At 47.5% G+C, this 20,517-nt stretch overlaps 2 protein-coding genes across 2 annotated transcripts; both read right to left on the bottom strand.

Moving 5' to 3' along the window:
• Window positions 1-318: 318 nt before the first annotated feature.
• On the bottom strand, window positions 319-11,740 carry LOC6596040. Its single transcript, XM_026989612.1, has 9 exons — window positions 11,656-11,740; window positions 9,256-9,516; window positions 7,260-8,582; window positions 7,069-7,199; window positions 3,442-3,672; window positions 2,510-2,840; window positions 1,994-2,450; window positions 1,491-1,920; window positions 319-1,422 (listed from the first exon to the last, which is right to left on the bottom strand). The coding sequence occupies exons 1-9, from the start codon at window positions 11,738-11,740 to the stop codon at window positions 529-531; spliced, it is 4,143 nt and encodes a 1,380-aa protein (XP_026845413.1). The 3' UTR covers window positions 319-528.
• LOC113566010 (cilia- and flagella-associated protein 157) lies at window positions 3,800-5,736 on the bottom strand. Its single transcript, XM_026989690.1, has one exon. The coding sequence runs from the start codon at window positions 5,648-5,650 to the stop codon at window positions 3,851-3,853; it is 1,800 nt and encodes a 599-aa protein (XP_026845491.1). The 5' UTR covers window positions 5,651-5,736; the 3' UTR covers window positions 3,800-3,850.
• Window positions 11,741-20,517: the final 8,777 nt, after the last annotated feature.

Below are 20,517 nucleotides of genomic sequence, written 5' to 3'. Positions count from 1 at the left end.
TTCACAAAATCTCAAAAACGAAACATCTTTTGATTGTTTTTTAAATTCCAAAAATAATTTCCACTACATACAGTATAATTTTGACTAGAATGTTCTTTTATGCATTGAAAGCAGTAAATAAGGATCACAAAGGGCAGGCCATAACTCCTCCATTACTTCTCTAAATCAAAGATAGATAATAAAAAACATATTTCTCTCGAATAATTGGGTTGTATACATATCTGTGTGCGAATAGATACTAAATTTAACTTAAACCTATCTACAATATCATTACATTACATTTACAACGTGAGACTAGAGATATATTATAATCCTACTAAAAAAAAACCACATTCTATACTGCTGTGAGACTATAGATATATCAAAATCATACTGAAAAACACTTACTACACCCCAAGGTGGTCTACGCTCCTTATGCTGCTGTCATATGTATATGTACCACTTTACAGAATCTTAAGAATGCTATTGCTAAACCTAATCTCCATTAATTGTGCCTTTACTATATACATAATACTTTCGCCTCTCGTGTTACACGGACACCTCCCTTGAATTGGCCCGTAGCTTCGTTTGATGATCGTCGAGTCCCATCTTGGACTCCGTTGTGGCTGTCATTTGCTTCAGCGTGACCGTCTCATAATCGCTGCCACTCTCGTCGGCGAACTGGATGTCGTCCAGTGCAAGGAACTCCTGCAGATCGTTCGTCGACTTCTCGACGGCAGTCTCCTTCTCTACATACGATCCAGTCATCGACTCATTAGGATCCGAGTCCGCTTCCACTTTCTGATGCACTGCGGCAATCTCGCTCGGGTGAGTCCTGATGGTGCGGATCTCGTGCTCTGGCGCCCCTCCGGTGCCCAGGGAACACGTAGAAAGGAATCGTTGCTTGGAGTGGCGTCGCTGCTTGCGGGACATGTACGGCGTGGGCTGTTTTCCACTCTTCTGGACCGTCGTCTCGCAGGGGGAAGTGGCCTTGGAGGGGCGCTCACTGTTCGGCGGCGACCGGTCCTCCGAGCTGGGTGTGTTGTCCGTCGTGTGGGATCTGCTGGACTCCGTGTTGCTGGCCGGACTCAGATAGTGGCCGTACTTCGGCATTTGGATCTCTTCGTACAGTGGCTCCGCCTCCTCCCGCTGTGGCTCTGGCGTCTTGTCTTCGTCGTCACGCTCGGCCACCTCCTCGAAGGGCGGTATCCACACCAAGTAGGCCGGATCCATTCCCAGATACGAGCCTGGTGCTGCACCAGCATTGATCACGTTGTAGTCGTAGTAGTCCAGCTCGAGCTCCTCTTGATTCCCCAACGAGAACTCGGATCCGGGCCTGGCAAGCAGTTTCCTCCGGTTCTGCTTTTCCTTGGACTCCTTGGGATTGCTGGTAGTCCGGATGGTGGCAGTGCTAACCACGCTGGCCGCGGGAGAGTAGCAGCCCTAGAGGGAGAATTATGTAGCTATAGCTATGATTCCTGTGAATACTAGAAATACGAGTACCAACTCACATTCGTCAGGGAGGAGCTGACACTTCGAGAGCCCAGGCGACCCATTCGCAACGACTCGGACACGGAGTGCAGTGAGCTGGCATCCTGTAGGCTCTCGTCCAGACGGGAGGAGAGCAGCTTCAGGGTGACCGCATCGTAACGATCAGAGTACTTGCTCATCCGCTTGCTGTTCATCGGCGGACTGTTGCACAGGGAGCTCATACCGGACGATATAATGGACTCCGAGTCCTTGGCGCTGTCCTTGCAGCTAGCCGGCAGCATATGGGCCTCCGGTGAGCTTTCGCCGTCCTCTACTTTGGAGGACATCGCGCCTTCGCCGGACGACGGCGAGCCGACGACAATGCCTCCTTCTAGCGATCGCGCTGGCGAGGAGCGCTCATTCCGCAACGTCAGCATTGAGGCCGAGCTACCAAGCTCTGGTATGGGATCTCTGCAGGAAAGAGCATTGGATTTTACGTCTGTCGGTAACACTGTTAGACTGTTGGTTCTCCGTGAGTACTCACCCCTTCACCAGCAAACCATTTGCGTCGGAATCCTTGAACTCCGTCTCGAGGTTTAAGTTCTCGGCGTCCACGCTCTCCCGGAGTATGGAGTGGCGCAGATGGTGCTTGGGTCGCATCTTCACCAGGTAGATGACCTCGGAAAGTAGTGTCGTAGTCGATGTGGCTCGTGACGGCGGTCCGTGCAGCGAGCTGAGCGAGGCCCGAGGCGTGTGCAGGCGCGATCCTTCGTCCTGTCGCAGTGCCACCGCCAGATGATATTTCCGATACCGCACCACGTACTGCGCCCCGAGGAGGGCGCTTATCAGAATGATAATGCTGGCAAAGATCATGGCACTCAGGTGGACCAAGGTAAAACGAAGACGTGACATGGATGGTTTCTGGTGGATGGCGCGGCTCTTTCCGGAGATTCGGGTTGCCGCAATAAGGGTCGTACTGCTGTTGGCTCCCCTGGCACCGGCTATGAGATTTAACTGTAATAAATCAAATTGGAGGTGGATTTTCCGGCGAAATACTTACGTAGCTGCTGCTGGACATTGGCCATAAACCCGCCGGTACAGGCGGCGGCTGCTCCGTCCTCGGTTGTGGGGAATGTAGTGGATGCGTTGGCCGACTCTCCTGATGAGAACTCCACCAAGAGCTGCCCGCCGCTGGACTCAATATCCACCGGAATGTGGTTGTAGACGTGGCCGCCCTCGCCGACGGCTCCCTTGAGAGTTAGGCCGCCGCCGCTCAGTTCCACCAGCAACGTGGATGAAAGCGAGGGTCCGTCGCGCACCTTGATATACTGGGAGGCACAGGGCAGGCGAAGGAAGCTCAGGACAAGGGATATGGTTTCCTCGCCGTCCACCTGCAGAAATGGGAGTTTTTTTTGCTGAGTTTTATAAGGCATCATAAAAGACTTGAATTGGGGTATAGAACTCATGAGCGTTCAACCTTCAACCGGAAGTTCGATTCGAGCATCCTGCCTGCCTGCGTGAACGTGCCAATTGGTGGTCTAATCAACCCAATTGTATTAAACATAATCAAGGAAAAAGTTCGTCTTGGGCAGAGTCCCACCGCCCCCTAAAACGTTGCTAGTGGCGGGCTGTCCTGTAATGGACTTGACAATACTACTGGAAGTGGGACATTTATTATGCATGAATTCTGTCGGTCCACCCCATGTCCCGTAACGTATCTCAGTCCCCCTCCAAACCCCACTACGTCTCTGTGGCATGCAACATTAAGTTACAGTGCCTTTGTCACGGCGGCCGACGGCAGCATCTGAAGCGTACGGGAATTTTATTCATGGACACATTTCTGAATGCTTGGCATTGTTCATCTTTATGGTTATTGCCGCTGGCCTCTTGAAAGATAGAAACTTTCAGACCATCAAGAGTGTCCAATGGTCAAGGGGGTCAAGAGGGTTCACTCAAGTTTCGGTGGGTCTTGAGGGTCAGCAAAGGACATACCTGTATTAGCCAGAAGGAGCGTCCCGGGCAGCTCTGAGTTGCTCCCGCTATGATTCGCTTGGGCTTCGAGGAGCCCAAATGCACAATGCAGCCACAGCGACAGCCGGGTCCGATCTCCTGACTGACCTCCGAGTTGTTTGATTTGCTCAGCGTGGTGCCGGAAGTCTCGTAGATGCAATCCCAGGTATCGGCAATGCTCTTGCCACACTTCTCCGTCTCAACGGAGGCACCCTGCAAATGAAAGGCATTTTGAATGGAAATTAAACAAGTCCATTAAGTCTATAAACAAGTCTATCTAATAATTATCAGTTGCAAAAAAAAGTAATATCAGCGTAAAATTAATATTTTATGTGGTTTACAAAGATTTTTATTTTCTGATCAACGAAAAACGTAAAATATTAACACATATTTAATAGAAGAGATTTATTTCCAAATCGTCGTCCTCTTCCTCCATGATCTCTTCCAGGCCCGATGTACGGGTTACTCCGGTGATGCTATCAGCCGTTCCTGTACTTTTAATGGACTTTATCTCGCTCGTCTTGGCATCCTCCACAGAGACAGCGAGTGGTGCAGTTGCTGGCGGTGGGGCACTGCCCTCGCTGCTGGGCTTCTTCATGGACACATCACTACTGGAGCCCTCGGGCTCCTCCAGGGGCTCCTCCTCGACCTCGATTAGATCGTCCTCGCGAGAGGAGGACACGTACAGGGTGGTGCCAAACTCCACGTCGATGATGGAGAGCTCGTCGCCGCGGCGACGTGTTGTAACGACTTCCTTTTCCTTATTTTTGGTGAGGTAGTCGGGAAGTGTGGTGTCCACCTCCCGATCGACGACTTCGCTTCGGAATATCTCGAAGAGTGTAGCCTTGGGCTTTTGAGGCATGAAGCCCATCTTTCCAGGGACATACAGCGAGGAGGTGGCACTGCCTATAGACACCACCGACGGGGTGCGAGGCAGCTCCTCGGAGTGGGAGCTGACAATATTCATTAGCTGCGAGAGCAGATCGATTCGCGCCAACTTGCAGAGGGCGACAGCCTCCTCCTTCACCTCTTGGATCACCTTTGGTGGGTCGACATCCGCCTCGACCAGCCGCACCGGGAACTGCTTCACACTCTTCTCGGCTATGATGGCATCCCGCACAGTCACTTTGATCTCCTGTATCATGCCCCGCAGGCGCACTATCTCATTCTCGTGCTGATCGTGCACCACTGCAAGGTTCTTGTTCTCCAGCGACAGGATCTCCATGTGCTTGGACAGGGCGCGCAGCTTGCCCACCGCCTCCTTTTGCTTCACCTGCTCGCACTTCTCCGCCATCTGTTTGGCCTCGTACGCCTTGCGGTACCGCAGCACCTCGACATATTTGGCCTTGAGCTTCTCGTAGTTCTTGGTCAGCCCCTCGATGATCTTGATCTTGTTGACGGAGTTGCGCACCAGCTCGTTCTTGATCTGGTCCAGGGCGCTGTACTGCTCCTCGATTTCCTTGTGGTTCTCCTTCTGGTTAGTGTACTGCTGCTGCAGCTTGATCTGGGACATCACCAGCAGGTCAATCTCTTTCTGCAGGGCAATGTTCTCGCGGATCAGGCGGCGCGTGTAGCCCGCGTTGCGGATCTCGCTGGAGCGTGTAAAGTCCTCGGATACCTGCAGCAGCTTCTGCTCGACTTCCTTCTTCAGGGCATCCTTCTCGACCACCGCCCGCTGCTCCATGTTGTACAGCGCCTCCTTTTGCTCCTTTTCCTTCTCCTTGAGGTCGGCCTCCTGGTCGTCGAACTTCGCCAGGAGTATGTCGCGCTGGATGCGGAACTCGTCCAGGGAATTCAGCTTGCCATTCAACAGCTTGATCTCGGACGTGAGCTGGTCGTGCATGGCCTTGTACTTGGACTCCAAGTCGAAAATCTTCTCCTGCGCGATCCTGTTCTCCTCGTCCCGCACCTTGGTGATTTCCACCAGGCGCTCCTCCAGCTCTGTGATCGAGTTATTCCGCTCCGCCAGAGTTCGCTCCAGGTGGGCGGCCACATCCGTGCGATCGTTTTCCACATCCTTCAGCTTCTCGTTCAGCACAATGTTCGACTCGTCCAAGGTCGACAGATGCGATCGGAGACGTGCCAATTTCTGGTTGAGGTCCGTGATTGTCAGCTCGTAGAAGGTCCGATCCACAAGAGAAATTTTGTTCGGATCCTTCTTCTCCTTCTTCCCCTTCTTCTTGGGCGGCATCTTGACTTATTTCCTACTTTTTTCGATTTACTAATTTCCAAATTGTGTTCGAATTTTGGGCGAATATTCGTTTCAAATCAGCTAAGTGAATGTGAGTGACAGGACAGGACAGGCTCACAGGCATAGTGTTTCGATTGAGTAAAGTAATTCAATAAATTCCTAAACAAAAACAAAGCCCCACCGTTGTCAGGGATATGAACTTTAGTGCAAAAGCTTTCACCAAAGCTCCACCATAGTTGATGAAAGCTTTAGTTTATAATAAAGCTATCGGAAAAAATAAGTTTTGAATAATTATTTCGAAAAAATGGCAGCTAAAAAAGGTTTTTCAACCTTTTAACCCACATCCTCTTTCGGGCTATATTTGTGGCAGGATAAAACACAGAGTCATTACTATTCACATCTCTTTATGATCGCTAAGAACTAGTTCTGGTGAAGCTAAGAGCTCTCTCAGAGAGCGACTCGTGCCTCAAGCTAGAGATGGCACTATTAGTACGCGCCTGCCGTATTTACGAGGGCTCCGAAGAAGTGAATCAAACATGGAAATGTATTATGGAAGAGTTCATTGCTTCTTGTCACAATAGTGTCACAATAATTGTGGAGTGCAAACTGTTTAGGTAAAAGGCTGCTGTACTCATTCAATGTACTCCCTGCATTGTCCTCTCCATTGTTCCGGGTCCTGCACAGCCAGCGACAAGGCTGTGGACCTACACCTACTGGCAGTAAGTGTGGCAAACATTTAAAAACTTGGCTGTAATTGTTCTGAACAAGTTGGCAAACTGCGAACAAATGTGTCCCGGCCCCTATCGCTGGGATGTTCATGCCGGAAGTTTTCGGATAATGAAATGCATGGGCGGGGGCATTACGCGCACTGTTTCCCGCAAAAGAAACAAGATGAAGTGAGCCGACGCTGCCACTGCCGCGCACTTGTCGGAAGTGCCGTAAAATCCCCATCCCCATGCCCATGCCCCATGCCCCATGCCCCATGCCCCATGCTGTCTACAGAAAGTGTCGCCCCCCACCCACAGGCCTCCACAGATAGCAAGTGGAATCTCCCTTCCCCACCCTGCCGTACAAAAACAATGGAATAGTTGTACGGGGTGCACAGGGCATGTTATCCTGGGGGAATAGGGAAGCAGCCAAGTGGATTGCGAACTAAACTGGAATGCCCCGCAGGCAAGGGAGGAGAAGGATGCGTACAAATGCCAAAAGTTTAGCACTTATTCTGTGCGCCTCAATACAAATTTACAGATGTAAGCATTGCATTAATCATTCCCTCAAGCATTCAATCAAACTTTGACAATCAACATCGTGGAATCGAGAGCCCTTTAAGATGCTAAATCCCAAGATATTACAGAAAACTGATAGTTATCCAAAGTTCTATATATGGCATAAGAGTAGGATATCTTATCATTACAAACCTCGCAGAACTTTGCTCCATAGCGCGGTGGCGGGGAATCACAGAATCGGTAGCGATTACGGGTCCCTCCCAAGCAGTTGGTGGAGCAAGATGTCCACTCGCTCCATGGGCCCCATCCACCAGTATCGGAATCTACGGAATGAAGATAAATATGTAAGCTAAACATACCATGAAAATGCATCGGAAACCTACCGCTGACTGGCAGAGTGGGGACGCAGTCCATCCGCACATCCGCCACGGCCCCAGAAATGGCCTGGCTGACGTACACAAAGCAGTACTCAACGTACTTCTCGGAGAAGAGTTCGCAGGAGAAGTAGAGCGAGTGCTGGCTCTTTACCACCCGCTGCTCGGCCACGTAGTGCAGCGATGTGGGCGGCTTCAGGGAAGCCACATCCGCGCGCAGCTTCGCATAGAGGCGCACCCGATCGCCCTGCTCCAGGATGCAGCCAGGATACTCGTAAAGCACCCCGATGCCCGTGTGTGGATCGCAGGGGAAGATGCTCCGGGCATACACGTTGAAAACGAACTCATCGCTCCAGTCCACGCTGAGCTGCCGGCGGGTGGTGGGCACATTCTGGGCGGCTACCATGGGCCGCAGCTGAACGGCATAGTTCCCAGCCAGGCCGAACAGCTGGCAGCCCAGCTGCAGGGTCTTGTTCTTGGGGAAACCACGCACCTGCTCGGCGAAGAGGACACTGGACCTGGAGACGTTTAGGCCGCAGCTTCGCTCCTTTCCGCAGTAGATCAGCTCCAGCCAGAACTCGGGCAGTCCGGGCACTTTCCCGGCGACAAGGGCTTCATCGCAATCGACTTCGGGAAAGCGCAGCGTCACCTCCACAGGGGCCTTGGGGTAGGTCCGCAGGCGCACGGGACTGACGATCATCTCGGCACTGGGCCACCGTACATCGAGGGTCTGCTGCAGCCTCTCGTCCTGTGCCGGCACCAGGGTGGTAGTCGTCAGTGTGGGCCTGGGCAGACCATCTGCCTCGCTGCGGTTCCGTCGACCCAGGTTCGAGGGTGCTTCCGATATCGTCTTTAGGTTGCTGACAACCTGCATCTCATAGAGGCCGCCCAGAAAGAAGGTCTGACAGGGAACGGTGACCTGGGTGACATTAAAGCGTGGGTCTGGAAACAGGGGTATGTTCTGGACCACCTCCTTGCGCTTCCGCTGGAGCAGTACCTGGGTGCTATTGCTGCTGGCTCTGCTACTGCTACTGCTGTCCTGTTCCTGGTGGCCTGACGCCAAGCCCTTTTCCGGCGAGGGTACGACCTCATCAATGATTTTGCTAATGACTAAAGTGCTCATTATGGTATTCCTGCTCGTCAAGGAGTCCCTCTCCAGCTCCTGCTCCCGCTCCTGCTGGAGCCCTCGTCCGTCGGTGCTCAAGTGGGGCGGCGTGACAGGCGGCTCTGTGTCGTTTCCATTGAACTGGATCTGCACATGCAGGTCCCCGCTGAGTGCAGTGAATGTGCTCGGGGACATCAGGCGACCCTTTCGCACCGCCAGCACGTGACCTTTTGTCGAAATCGAGACAGAGCCGGTGCACAATGCGGAGAGAAGCATGAAAAGATGAGAGATACAAATTATAAATCCCTGTAATTCATTTCTTGCCCCTGCCACATGCCTCCTGCCCCATGCTCCCTATTCAAGGAAGCCATTCATTCAGCTATTGTGTGTGCCGTCGCGGTGGTGTAAATTGAGATGAGACAGAGCCAACAACTCTCCCATTTACAGATTACGGAGGCAAAACAAAAGCAACAGGAAAAGCTCTGTTAGGGAAAACCGAACATATCATACCCTGGCCCCTGTGCGTTCTATGCAAAATTTAAAATCCTTTAACCCATGTCAAAATCTCTCTAATTGAGTGACACTTGGAGACAAAGGCTATCGAGTGTATCATTCTCTCTCTATCTAGCGTTAAGGCTCTACTCTCTTCTCTTGACTGAAGGTTACTGACTTACTGACTTAATAATGCAAAAAACCAAAAGGATATACTTTTAACCAAAGCTTCGTTTGTGCTTTGGAATGGAAAAAATAATGTACATATAGAAAAAAGGGCTTCAATTTGAAATTAGATTTCTATACTGTTTCTATTTATATTTCTAATTTATTCCCCATCTATATTGTATATTGTGTAAATGTGTCAAGAGCACTGAGACCTTCTGTCATAATATGAGTTTCACTCACTTGTTTCGCTCAACAGGAGCAACATTATGGATGATATAATAATTTTCCACTTGACTACTGATTCGAGGCCTGATGCTATCATTCCGATTGTCTCCTTTCGCTTGCGATTCAGCGCCATCTTCTTTTTCATATTCTTCCTTCTTCCTGTTGTATTTGTTCCTTGTGCTCCCAATTTAGTCAATGGAGGTGGGTGGTCGACTACTTGGGCTGGGGCTGCTGCCGGACAGGGACAGTAGCCGGGAGCAAGTGGGGCGCTGGGCGCTGTCTGTTATCCTTCATTGGGAACAATGAGCATCTGGCTAGCTCTTATCGCTGGAGTAAGAAGGTGCCTTGGCGTGGGCATTTTCTGAAAGAGAATTAAAGAAAGCCACACAAATCAATTGCAGGTAATGTCTATGCAAGAAAAATATACATAAAAGAATGGAAATGAGTACAGAGCTCTAGGGTTAGATAAATGACTATGGGGAAGAGGAGCGGATCTCTCTATGCCCAAAGTGTCAGTGCGTTGTACAATCCCCTCTCAAGGAGGCGGAAGACAAACAGCATTATATTGACCTCATTTTCAATCGATTCTCAACAGATTTGTGACTATAATTGAGTTTTCGGCGGTATTTTTATCTCACTACAGCTCACTAATTTCAAGATAACTGAAAGTAATTTGTAATTTGCGTATTTCAAAATATATTCGAACCTCTTTGTTAAAAATAAATTAAGAGTAAAGTTCTTGTAAGCATTAACTATGAATCAGCAATCCTAGCAATGATCTTTGTCTCGACCACTTTCCGATTCAGCTTAAAAAGTCACTTTCGGTTCCCAATAATACTCGTACAATGCAAACAATACAAATGACATCTCAACAGGAAAAACCTTAAAAGTAAGTGCCAACAGCAAAGGGTGTCAACGGCCCCCTTTCGGACAATAAAACATCCCCATCCCCATCCCCATCCACCCCCTAAACCAAAAACCCTCCTCACATGTATGGCCTAGACCGTGTATCTACATACACACGAGAGGGTGTATATTGTACGTTATATGCTTTTGTATATGAAAACTCCTTTGTGCCTCAAAAGAAAACAGAAATCAAGAAAAAATGCTAGAGTAGACATCCCGACTATAAGATACCCGTTCTCGAAATTATTTGATCTTAATCTTAGAGGTGAAAGGCTCTAAAAGACATATTTTTCCTGTTCCCAGCTTTTTATTACTTATTTTACTTATATTATATACTCGTCAAGATCCATGATATGTAAATATACAGAGTATAGAGGTAGGAGTATATTTGGGGTACAAAAATTGAGGTAAGATCGTACAACCACAATATACCCTTGTTTTCTCAAAAATATTGGGTATCAAAAACAGAATCAACCCTCATAAATTCTTAAACCAATTACAAGTCGTGCACGAAGCATTTTTATGGCGATTATTTTCACAATTCAATGCAATTTCATGAAAGTTATGGTCCAACACAAGCGAAATAAAACAAACATAAAACTAAGGAAAATTGTGATTCCAAGTGCGAGGGCCTGGTCCTTGTGATTTTCACTTCAAAATATAATAATAACATGTTTAGGCAGAATTCATAAAATACCTATCTTTATGTGTCGTTTGGGGGCGGGGCGCAATTGTTGTAAGTGGAAACCATAAATTGTAGATTATTGCGGAATCAGCACTCAAAGTATCTACCTAATTGCACATTTCACCCGTGTTTGGTAAAAGGACATTTTCAATTTCAATTTGTGAAGTAATTTGAACTTTTGGGCGCCACTTTCATTTCCATTTTCCCCATTAGTTTGACTGCAGCTGACAGATGGACTCTAACTCTAACTCTAACGCTGTGCTGCTCGTTGCAAGAGTATTAGTTATCAATTCGTTCTGTTGACCCATCCTAGCACCATCGGTGGAGGACCGAGACCACTCGGAGTGTTTGCCTCCTCCCCATAATTAAGTAACTTTCCTACAAATACGTGTATAATATTAAACACATTCTGAAACAAGGCAAGCAGAAAACCCAGCCCCAGTCCCAGCCCCAATGCCAGCCACAGTCGTAGCTCTAGCTGCAGCTATTCATCACTGGCTGAAAGGAGGCATCGGCATCCCCGTAATATGATGACTGAATCAACGTACAACCGTAAACTTTATACGAGTTTGTGGGTTGATGTTCTGCAGCTAGTTCCTGTCGGTCTCACGTTGGTCTCACTTCGACAGAGGCAAGGAATCCAGGTGCCTATATCAACCCCCACTCTCCGTGCAGCCTTCATCATTAGCGAAATCTGCCAACGTCATTGGCATGTTGTTCTCCCTGTCCCTGTCCCTGTTCCTGCCCTGCCCTGCCCTGCCCTTCTCTGCCGCACCCCAGCCTTCCCTTATCGTAGGAGTGTAACTTTAATTACGAACACGCACGGATCATATACCGATAGGCAGATGGCACATTGCACGCCTTTCGCGCTAATGAGTCGGACCTGCCAAGGGATCCCACATGACACATGTGTTCGTCCGTGCGCATTGGATCGATTCTCAGTGGAGGGACAGACTCCAACACCTGGTCACAAATCAAACTCCGATACTTTAGTGCTGTAAACTCTGTGTTGGTTTCCTTTTGATGTCCTTTTAGAATAGGAGGAAACACTCAACACATTACCAATTAACTTTTGGAAATATTCGATTACACTTTTACACAGGCAAATTGTTATTGTATAAAGCATTAGATAAGGGCTATGATAGCATCATAAGCCTCCACATCAAACAACATCGCATCGGGAAAATGTTTGAATAAGTCCGCCCACATTCACGGACGACATATCAGTTTCCATTCAATAGATAAAGTGTGCAAAACAAAATCAGAAATCAGAGCACACTTTTCATTGCCAAAAACTCGCAAACTTTGCTTTGTCCCCCACTGTGCAACAGGGGAGCGTGACGTGTCGCCGCCGCCCACCATCATGATTATCGATGTCGCTGTGGGCGATCGGAGGTCAAAGCGTTGCGATGAGGGTGGTGATGGGAGGGTGAGTGGCATCGGAAAACTATTAACTGCACTGTGCGGTCCTTTGAATGGGCCATTATCCTGCCAGCCAGAGCCACCCGCCACTGACGCTAATCGCTGGCCTGGCCCGCTACACAGGCCTCCAATCGTCGCAGCGTGGAAAATCAAAGTGATTGCGGCACAGAGAATTATGGTGCATGGCTGGGCTAAAATGTGGGCCCTGTGCCTAGCGCCTAGTGCCTGGACCTGGACTTGGACCTGGACCTAGGGGGCAGTACGACAGGCTCTACATGTCATTGCCCCTGCCCGACTGGTTTGCCGTCTGGCTACCAATTCCACCCTCGCCACTCGCCACTCGCCTCTGCCACGAGTATCTCCGCCCCTTGCGACCCCGCCAGAGTGCTGTTATTCATTATATTTTGTGGGCAGGGAAAACTCTGCTTCGACTCCGCCGGGGGTGACTCGTCTATGAAAACACACACAACCGCACAGGCGAGTTGCCGTAGCTCTACGGGCGAAACTTTAAAATGCGCAAATTCACCCACAAAGGAAAAGGGAAAAATGCAGATTTTGAATATCCACACATTTACATGCTCTGTTTACTCTTAATCAATGGACAAGGCTGAGAACGAGCTGAGTTTGCAGGGAAAGTTCGGTTTACGGAACGGAGCCAGCCCGCATGCGGTGTCCTGGTACTGGTCGTACGTCCCTTGCTCTGGCTGAGGCTCTTGACTCAATGGGATGGGGAATCGGGAAGGGGGAAGGGGGAAGGGGGAAGGGAGCCACGAACGCTGTTTGGTCTCTCTGGCAAATGGGCTTAAAACTACAAATAATAAATCCCTCTGGGATGTAATTGCCCGACCTGGACCACAGCCATACACAAGCTTGTCCTCGTTTCGCCAAAATGATGGAAGGCACAGCAAAGCAGGCATGTACATGGGCATTAGGCCACGGCCAAAAGAATCCACTGAAGGATACAACCTTTACAAGTACATGGTACAAATGAAAATAGTCGAAAGCTGGCATTCATAATTTGCAGAATTATCCATAATATCCATATCCAATCCTATGTGGATATATAATTTATATAGATAAAGACACAGTGTTTAAAAAACTAAAATTTAATTTGGGACAGAATTTCTGCAGTCTGGTGGCTCTTTGTGGCTCTGTAGACCTCCGGTTTCTCTGCAGTTGTATCAGCTACGAGGTTTAACTACTTTGCAACCGCTGACCCAAGCCGTCAGGGCAAAAATAAATGCAGCTCAAAGAGTAGTAAGAGCAAGAATGTGGCAAGAAGCACAGTGCCGTTGCACAGTTGTCGTTGCACTTGACACCGAAACCACAAAGGCTTTAACTACAATGATTGTAGGGCCGCACCACCCTTTTTTGTCACAGCAACGAAAGCCCAGAAAGAAGGCGTCAAGTATTTAAATACCCTTTTCTCACAAAAGATGTATCCTACTCCTAGCGTATTCCCCCGTTCTTGGGAGCTCTCGCTTACTGCAGGAAGTTTGGTCTTTCAAAAACCACATTCTGAGCAAGATATCATTAAAATGTTGGGAGTTTTTCGATTCGATGTCGTCAGAGCAACGAAAAGCAGAGGAATGAATAGTTTTTTGTAAGAAGTTTTTTATGCAGATTCGAACGTGGCTTTACCATCAATAGATTCTGAATACCTTTACATCGTTCAACCGGAAAAAGGGCGAATCAAAGTTAAAAACACACGATGGTGGTGGTAGAAATATTCCCAACACTTGCAGGGACGTCTAATCCACTGGGAAGGGGTGGGAGCTCCTGAAAAGTAAAGTGAGTACGAGTATGTGGGTTCGCTTATGAAATTGCAAAGCAATTTTAACTCCAGACTGCATCTCCGTTGGTGGCATTTTCCACAAGACTAACCGCAACACAGGCACTCGCGTGCCCCATGCAATTGACATTGACGTTGGCGCCAAGCCGCCAACGGCGGGTTTGGGGTTCCTCAACTCCTGCTGCTGCTGCTGCTCCTGCTCCTGCTCCTGCCGTGGCTCGTAACTCTTTCATCAGAACTAAGGGCACCTCATCATGCGAAAACTGCTCGCATGGAGCCTCAACAGTAAATAAAAGCACGAGTATATTAGAATGGAGGTGAAAAGCTTTTCCACCGCAGACGGCCCTCAGGACGAATGGAACACAGAGGCAGGGTCTGCCATGCCTCTGCCTCTGCCTCTGCCTCTGCCTCTGACTGAATCCAGGTAGAGCCCGGCCATATGGAAATGGAATGCATTACACGGACAAAGCTACTCAAGCGGGCGCCCTGGGGCAACGACTGGATTGCATGCAGGTGGACATTAAAGAGAGTCGACACCGACCCCACCACGACTCGTCCTATCCGGCAGGCAGCAAGTGCTACTTAATAATTGAAGACCCAGGCGTTCGCACCGTCGTAAACTTGTCGAGAGTCCTGGCCTGGTCTGGTCTGACTCTCCCAACGTGACTTTAATAAACGTCTGCGACGTCTGCCCAGGAAACTTAGCGACTAGACCGCAATCTAAGACGGCCCTCCAGAAGCGGCTCCGAGTGCAGACTAGACCCGACCCCGTCGGAGCTTAAGTGTGGGTGTGTTCGTTCCGATTCTGCCATGGCATCTACGCTGCCTCTAAACTAAATGTGCACTTAAATCAGTCAGCCACATGGTCGGGGTCCGCCTCCTGTCGCCCGCACTGCGCGGTCCTCGCCCCCAGGACGCCCTCGAGCGAGTGTCTTGTGGCTGTCGTCTTTGTATCGTGCTGCTCCAAAGTTGCAAAGAGACAAACAGAGGCACACAACTCAAGGCAGAGCGCGTGCAATTGTCGCTGTATTTTCGGGAGCGTCTCACAATGCTTTCCAAACGAAGTCGTATCAATGACGCCCAATATCCAATTAGAGGGTTTATGAGACGAGTACAAAAAGGGATTCCCATACTCGAAACACAAGGAAGACTTACAAATGGCACCCTGAAATTTGTTGTAGTTTTTCAATCAATTCTCATTACATTGCCAGTAATGAGATCTGTTCGTAGAAAATAAATATACTCATGCTATGCGTTTGAGGGCGTTTCAAAGAATCAGAATTATGCTTTTCTATTCTTTGGGCTGTTCTGATTGAAACACTGTCACAAAAAGAGCTTACTCCGAAGAAAAAATGGCAAGCCAAGTCACTATTCCATGACCTCTTAATCGACTGCACTTACAGCTTCCTCTCATTACGGTTGATTTATTCATAATTTACCATCTGGCGTGGGTGATTCAATTGACTCAACTAATCCAATCAAATTACGAGTCTTCACGTGCCGGATACCCCCTCATAAAAGCTGTGTGGAATGCCAAACTTGGCGTTCCATGAAAATGAATTACAGTCAATTTAGTTTTGGCCTAAATAGATAATTCCATATCCATGCCATATTCCGCACCCACACATCAGAAAGGATGCGATAACAAATCTGTAAATCAGCAGAAAAAAAAGGCAAGGAAAATACAAATTGCGTATACGAATATTAGGGTCACCGAAATAAAAACTCCCCGAGTTGATTTCCGATTGAAGAAATCCCAGACAGTAGCCAGCGGCGCTTGGAGATAGAAGTTGGTGCTGGCGCTGGCGCTGGCACAGTCTCTGGGTATGGGTCTGGGTCTGGGTTCTTCTTCCCTTATCGGCCGGGACACAATATTCATATTTGCATAACGCTCGCATAGAGTCCTGTATTGAAGCGATACTCCCTTGCAAGCACTGGGTCTGGTCTGGAACATCTCCCTTTTCCTTTTCCCTTTCCCTTTCGCTGACTCCGCTGCGCAAATGCCACAAGTCGCCTCCCCGTTCATTCGTATCCCTATACATGATGTCGTTGACGCGGGAACAGCTGGAGCTTGATTTGTCAGTTTTTATGGCAGACAGCCTTTGAGGCGCCAGTGCCGCCAAGCGAAAGGAATCCATTAATCGACGGCAGCGCCATCCCAGACAGTGCGCCCAAAGGAGTTTATCCCGAAAATATAATGAGTCGGCACAAATACTTGGGTAACTTTTTTCTGGATTGCCGCACGAATGTCTGGGAATTTCGATTTTCTACTGACAATAAGTCCAGCTATTCGCTTTGATTGATTTCTGCTTTTGCGGACATGTTGCGTGACCAAAATGCAGGATTTCAAATACCAAATGTTAAGTAAATAATAATAATTACTGATTTTATGTACATTAATGTCACAACATAAAAACACAGTTGTTTGCCCCTAACACAAGCGCTTCGACCATCCCATCCGTTCACGAATCTAGCCACTAAAGAGTCAGAGTATCCATTCACGAATCTACCCACTAAACATCCACGAATCTCCATCCACCCATTAAACATTTCGGGGATTTTTGAAATTAATACCCGATAACGGCTTCAGCAGTTTTGAATAATGCTGCGAGATTGAAGTCGTAAGCGGCAATATTTTCGTCTTTTCGTTCGCTTCATTTGCTGTTGATTTTGTGGTTGGGTTTCAGGGACCGCGAGCGGGACCGGACCAGGGCTTCTCGGGATGATTAATGGAATGCGTTTTCGCCATTTCCCACCCAATCCTCCCCCAGGGCGTCCATTACGATAATGAGCCTGGGCTGAAACCGACTCCGTTTAGAATAAAAGCCACAACTGGAGTAATCGGAGTGTTTTTGGGAATGCACAGCGAATATCTTGGGAAAGAATCTTGGAGTATCTCTTAGTCCTTTGCATATTTAGCGTGGATATGATGAAAGTAATCTAATCAAAGGAAGGACAGATTACATCGAAACATTTCGAAAGATTCCCCGATTAAAATGTGGCACGTGGAAAAGTAATCAGACAGCAGCAGGTCATTACTTTATAAGCGCAGTGGAATGCCATGCCTTGCCATGCCCCAGAGGCCGTCCATTGGACCAGAATCCCAGTTGCCAGTTTCCAGCTGCCAGCTGCGGTGGTGGTCGGCCATAATTGTACCAAGCGGCCGGCAATGGATCTAATTTGAATAAAAATGGTTCTCATTACGTGCAGCATCACGCGCCTCGGAGCTGGAGCTGTGGACAGATACATCAGATGTAGTCGAAAGTGTGGCGCCTCAGCCTCAGCCTCCACACACACACACCTCATACACAGCTCCCTCCATGGAATCCAATCTTCCTGTTCCCCAGGTTCGTAGGCAAAATTGTTTATGAGAAAATTGTTTTGGGGAGTAGGCGGCAGCGAGGGAGAGGCTTATGACACGCAATAGAGAACCTCTCCATCCACATCCAGGAAGCGGAAGTGTAATAAGTGGGGGCAAAGCATGGGCATCCCCAGGAGTTGCGTGGCTGCCGTGGAGAATTGCCGGAGTGGGTAAGTGGTGGAGCACCACGTTGACTTCGATTTATGTTTGCCACGAGCCAACAGCCACCGAAAGTAAATTAAATTTGCATTTTTTTATTAGGAAGTATTTTGCTGAATCGTACAGTCGGTGGGTGGGAGACATGGACATGGGCTCCATGTTTGTTGAACGCCCCAAAGGTGACAGACTCCCTTCCACCGAGTTGACATCAACTCAAGGAGGGAACAGAGACTGAGTGCCTCTCCGTCTAATTGTGCCTGTTCCTGTTCGTGTTCCTTTGCCTTGATTATTTTCATTATTCGGAGGTGCAAGTATTTACATTCACATTCACACGAGCATAGATTTGTGTGTGTTGTTTTGTTGGCAGAAATACGGAAATACTTGTACATAAGTATGCCCCACACCACACTCTGCCACTCGTTCACTCGTATAATCGCTTACCGCCGGATTACATTGTCGCATAAATTGCAAAATGAAACCCTGAATCCGGCTTCAGTTTAATTACGCACATTTTTCCGTACACTGAAATGAAAAACAAAGAAGATTATGGGATAAACGCTACTCGGGTATCCTTTATCCAAGCAGCAATCCAATTTGAAATTAAAAGTCATGATACTGCAGAAGAAAAGTTTACTTTTCTGACTTTTTCTGGCTGTAGTCATTAACCAAACACGATGAAATTTTGTGAGTCGTTGGATAACAGCCGAAAAGGACTGTTTCCAAATTATTTATCCATGTTGGGGCCTCATTTTTACTATCCAGTGACCCCTGCTTTGCCATGAAATGAATTGCAGAATTCTTCCACATACATACTTATGTCATACATATCAAAGCCATCTGTCTTAATCAACTATATAACTGATAAAAAAACAAATCACTTATCATAGAATGCCTGCCAGAGGAACCATCGATCTTCCGTCGCGTCTTTCATTTGTCTTTGATTACCTTTGGCGCATATGATTAATGTCGTTGGAATACCAATCCAAGAATTATTAATAAATAATTCCATCAGCACTCTAGTATGATGTGTTTTCGCAGGCTTGATAAATGTAAGTACACTTTACTAGGCGTGAAGTACAAGGAAGACTTGAAATAGTGCAGCTGTTGAACAATATCGAGTTACAATATAATCAACTAAATGTTCCCTTTATCCGAAACTTAAACAAAAATAAAACAAGATGCGTGTGGGGGGTGCGGTGCACACACAGATACAATATTATCCACAATTGCATTACTCGAAAGCCAAACTGAAAACATTTCAGACTGGCAAATGGAGCAGTCGCACTGCACAAATGTTGCTCGAGGTGACATATGAAAAAGACTTCAAAGGCAAAAGTTTAAAGGAGTCAGAAACCATACCATTCCGACTATAAGATACCCCATAGTCGGTAAACAAAGTCCACAAGATATTGAAGACTTTGTTGCTTAGGTTCCAAAGCCCCCGATACCGATACCAATACTGATCCTGTTCTATACATATGTATATGTATGTATTCTCAAAAATACCATATACCCTCTATACTCCACGCACACTGGGTATAATTACAATTAAACAGAAGGAGTGACGTGACGGCGAAGCCGTGCAGTGCGTCTGGCATGCCATTCCGCGCGGTCATCGGATATCCTTCACTCTGCATTCAGTGCAGAAAATGAACAGCAATTCCCTTGCGAAATGCAAACAACTTACCAAAGTGAAGCCCTACGGAACTAAGTAAATTGTTGGCTTAACAAATTGCTAATCCCCATCGGAGGGAAGTGGAATGGACAGGAGACTGGGGCATGCCTCCATTTGAATGGTTCGTAAGGTCTCTTTTAAAGTAGTGAAAGTCGAGATCCCAACTGAAACGCTCTCAACAAGGTAACATACCTACATCGAAAAATCCTAAGCGTAATCACTAAGCGTTTTATTTTCAAGGCGCAGTGTGAAAATATTGCAATTTAATTGTGTGGCACTTGAGCACACTTGAAGGCCTGCATTTCTTTCCACTCCTCGGACGACGCTTGTGCTGTTGGTAGTTCTCCGAAAGGTCATTTCACTTGGCTTTTAAGAAAATTAGTTTAAAATTAATTAAAAGATTTTCCCCATAACAGCTCTGTGGCTTTCAGAATACTCCTACGTGTAGAGGAGCGAGAGCCACAACTCGGGGAGGACGGAATAATGGCAAAACTTGGGATAATCATCCCGACCACACCACCAGCACCCCGTTCCTTGGCAGGCGGTTCGCTTGGGTGGACGTACACCAGGAATTCTGCTCACTTTTTAATAGTTCGCAAACCGCGGAAAAGCTATGTGAAGCTTAAACACTGTTTCAAATACTTTTCCGGGCGCAGAGTGTGTGTGTTTGCTCCCCCATGGGTGGAAGCCCAAGTCCTTTACAACTCAAAAATACTTCAAAAGTCCTTGTCTGCGAGTAAACTCCAATTATCCGCCGTTTCCGAGTTGACTTTCTTTAATTTTCCAGACAAGTATCCGCTAAAGAGAAGTTAATCGCTCGTTTATTAAAAAGTCAAGTCGCTTTGCCAGAATATTCCATGGAACGGGCTGTAAAATAGCTCTGTAGCATGATATTCTTACATTTTATGTATAAAAACTGTAATAATTTAATGTTTCATATTGCCCAAAAAACATATTTAATTGTCACAGAGAACAATACGCTCGTAGCAGTCAACAGATGCTGTGGAAATAAATTAAATCTGACGGATTTTCATTGTCAGTTTTTCCGTTGCCTGACTATCATCTGGCTTTCAATCGAACGCTTTTGTACTTGACAACGTTGCAGACAGACAGACACTCCAACAAAAGGAAAAGCTGTCAAAGCAATTGCAATTTCTATGGTTCCTAGGGTGATGTGGTATACCCTGTAAGTCCTTTTCAATAAGAAAACAACATACATGCTATTATTTCGTAAGATGATTAAAGTGATTTACAAAACTTTTGAAAAGGAGATCTTT

This window comes from Drosophila persimilis, unplaced genomic scaffold (assembly GCF_003286085.1).
Source record: "Drosophila persimilis strain 14011-0111.01,24,50 unplaced genomic scaffold, DperRS2 tig00000431-arrow-pilon, whole genome shotgun sequence".
NCBI lineage: Eukaryota > Metazoa > Arthropoda > Insecta > Diptera > Drosophilidae > Drosophila > Drosophila persimilis.
Note: the sequence above shows the minus strand (reverse complement) of the source record. Positions and strands in the feature narration are given on the sequence as shown.

What these genes read in the sequence shown, in the direction of transcription:
- LOC113566010 (XM_026989690.1), bottom strand. Translation starts at nt 5,650, where the DNA reads ATGCCGCCCAAGAAGAAGGGGAAGAAGGAGAAGAAGGATCCGAACAAA.
- LOC6596040 (XM_026989612.1), bottom strand. Translation starts at nt 11,740, where the DNA reads ATGTGTCATGTGGGATCCCTTGGCAGGTCCGACTCATTAGCGCGAAAG. An exon ending in GCTCCTGTTGAGCGAAACAA is followed by an intron (nt 8,583 to 9,255) that starts GTGAGTGAAACT and finishes TTTCGACAAAAG; the next exon opens with GTCACGTGCTGGCGGTGCGA. An exon ending in ATGGAGCAAAGTTCTGCGAG is followed by an intron (nt 3,673 to 7,068) that starts GTTTGTAATGAT and finishes TTTCATTTGCAG; the next exon opens with GGTGCCTCCGTTGAGACGGA.